We start from the raw sequence: 1,660 nt of genomic DNA, 5'->3' as shown, positions 1-1,660 counted from the left end.
TTTATTGAAAACAGACCTGCCATGGCTCTAGTCCCTGTAAACTGGCACAACTTTGACCTTGGAAAGGCCCACTCCCTGGAACACACTGCAGAATGTCATGTAGGGCATGTGCCAGGGCATAAACTGCCTTGTACACATTATACTCTGACCTGAGGTTAGACAGATCAAGGAATTCAGTCTTTATATTCCTTAGACTCTCATTGCCGGTACATAGTCTTTCTTGAGTCTCCCCTTCAAACTCCATGTCAGGGGTTACAAACTTGCACTGAAATACGTGCTCCCAAAACTGCTTTACCTAATGAAGGGGAAATCATGAATAAAGGGATTCATAAGCAAACATCAGTGTCAAGTTCATGTACAGGTCACATATACATTGAAAAGTATTCCTACAATATATTTGCTTGCGATTCTGAATCGATGTGTTAGGTGAAACCCGCACTAAATTGTTTTCCTGGCTGCTGAGTGTGTCAATGTCAGGGCGTATTTGCAGTAGGTATTCCCTCAGTCCAGGTATCTCTCCCCGGCGGATGGCAATTCCCAGAGTGCCTGCAAGAAAAGGCATGTAGCTGGGGGTCTGAAGAACAATTGCTGTAGTCCAGGCTTCACTGGCAATCCACTGCAGGCCTGAAACATTCTGCCTCACTACCTGTGGATTGTAATGTATAAAAAATATATAAAGTGTTACCTCCAGTATTGTATCTACTCTAACATATTTATGCTTTTAAATTTTAATTTTGCGGAAAATGTCCCTATGTTCCTTTTCATAACAAAAATAACAAACCTCTTGCATGAGTTTAAGCATGTCGCTTTGAGGTGAGAAAACAATAACCACACGGGATGTGGATTTCTTCATTATGCCAACGATCCTCTGGAGCTCGTTTTCATCTCTTCCCCAAGGCAGAACCTCTAGATAAGCCAGACAGCCTCCCTCAGACTGGGTTAGGCCTGACTGGAAAGATCGGGCAGCGTGTAGTCCGTAGTCGTCATCGCTGATTAACAGGCCAAACCAAGTCCAGTTAAACCGCCTCAGAATTTGGAGAATGGCTCGTACCTGGAAAAATAAAATTGATAGCTTGTGGAACATCTAGTTAGTAGGAACATTTCCCTACATGTATTAATATCTAATTAACATTGCAAAGCCATGACATGCATGCAGATAATATATGATGCTTCATGAGCACTCAAATCATTCAGGGGGTATGGAAAGCACTCTACCTGAAAGGCATCACTTGGAATAGTTCTAAAGAATGATGGGAACAGCCTCCTGTCACTCAGACAGGAGCATGTGGCAAAATAACTCACCTGTCCAATGTAAAGACAGAAATAATTGTTATGATCCATCTGCCTGAATTTAAATATAATTATTTTGGTCGTGTCTATTTGAGTCATTTTAAAAGTAAAGGCAATCATCAAACAGAAGCCTTCTCTCATTGGAGAATGGTTGACAACTTACCATTGGTACTCTGTACAAGCTTACTATGCTAGAAATAGCGATTGTACGTGTTGAGGAAGTATCTCCCACAATTCCTAGCACAGGAGGATTCCCGTTACAGTTCTCATTTAATTGAAACGGCTCTCCTCTACCACTGGTCATAGACAGAGCTGCACGTAATGAGATCCCTAGGTTGCCACAGCTATTATGAAGATGGTATCCTAAAGA

General features: G+C 41.9%; 1 protein-coding gene across 1 annotated transcript; it reads right to left on the bottom strand.

The window, feature by feature from the left end:
* Nucleotides 1-208: 208 nt before the first annotated feature.
* LOC130405410 (vomeronasal type-2 receptor 1-like) lies at nucleotides 209-1,341 on the bottom strand. The gene is made up of 3 exons (XM_056610473.1): nucleotides 1,216-1,341; nucleotides 782-1,051; nucleotides 209-646 (listed from the first exon to the last, which is right to left on the bottom strand). Exons 1-3 carry the CDS (start codon nucleotides 1,339-1,341, stop codon nucleotides 311-313), a joined length of 732 nt encoding a protein of 243 aa, XP_056466448.1. The 3' UTR covers nucleotides 209-310.
* Nucleotides 1,342-1,660: the final 319 nt, after the last annotated feature.

The sequence above is a fragment of the Gadus chalcogrammus genome, chromosome 16, assembly GCF_026213295.1.
Source record: "Gadus chalcogrammus isolate NIFS_2021 chromosome 16, NIFS_Gcha_1.0, whole genome shotgun sequence".
Lineage (NCBI taxonomy): Eukaryota > Metazoa > Chordata > Actinopteri > Gadiformes > Gadidae > Gadus > Gadus chalcogrammus.
Note: the sequence above shows the minus strand (reverse complement) of the source record. Positions and strands in the feature narration are given on the sequence as shown.

What these genes read in the sequence shown, in the direction of transcription:
- LOC130405410 (XM_056610473.1), bottom strand. Translation starts at nt 1,341, where the DNA reads ATGGATCATAACAATTATTTCTGTCTTTACATTGGACAGGTGAGTTAT. An exon ending in TTCCAAGTGATGCCTTTCAG is followed by an intron (nt 1,052 to 1,215) that starts GTAGAGTGCTTT and finishes TTATTTTTCCAG; the next exon opens with GTACGAGCCATTCTCCAAAT. An exon ending in TGCTTAAACTCATGCAAGAG is followed by an intron (nt 647 to 781) that starts GTTTGTTATTTT and finishes TACAATCCACAG; the next exon opens with GTAGTGAGGCAGAATGTTTC.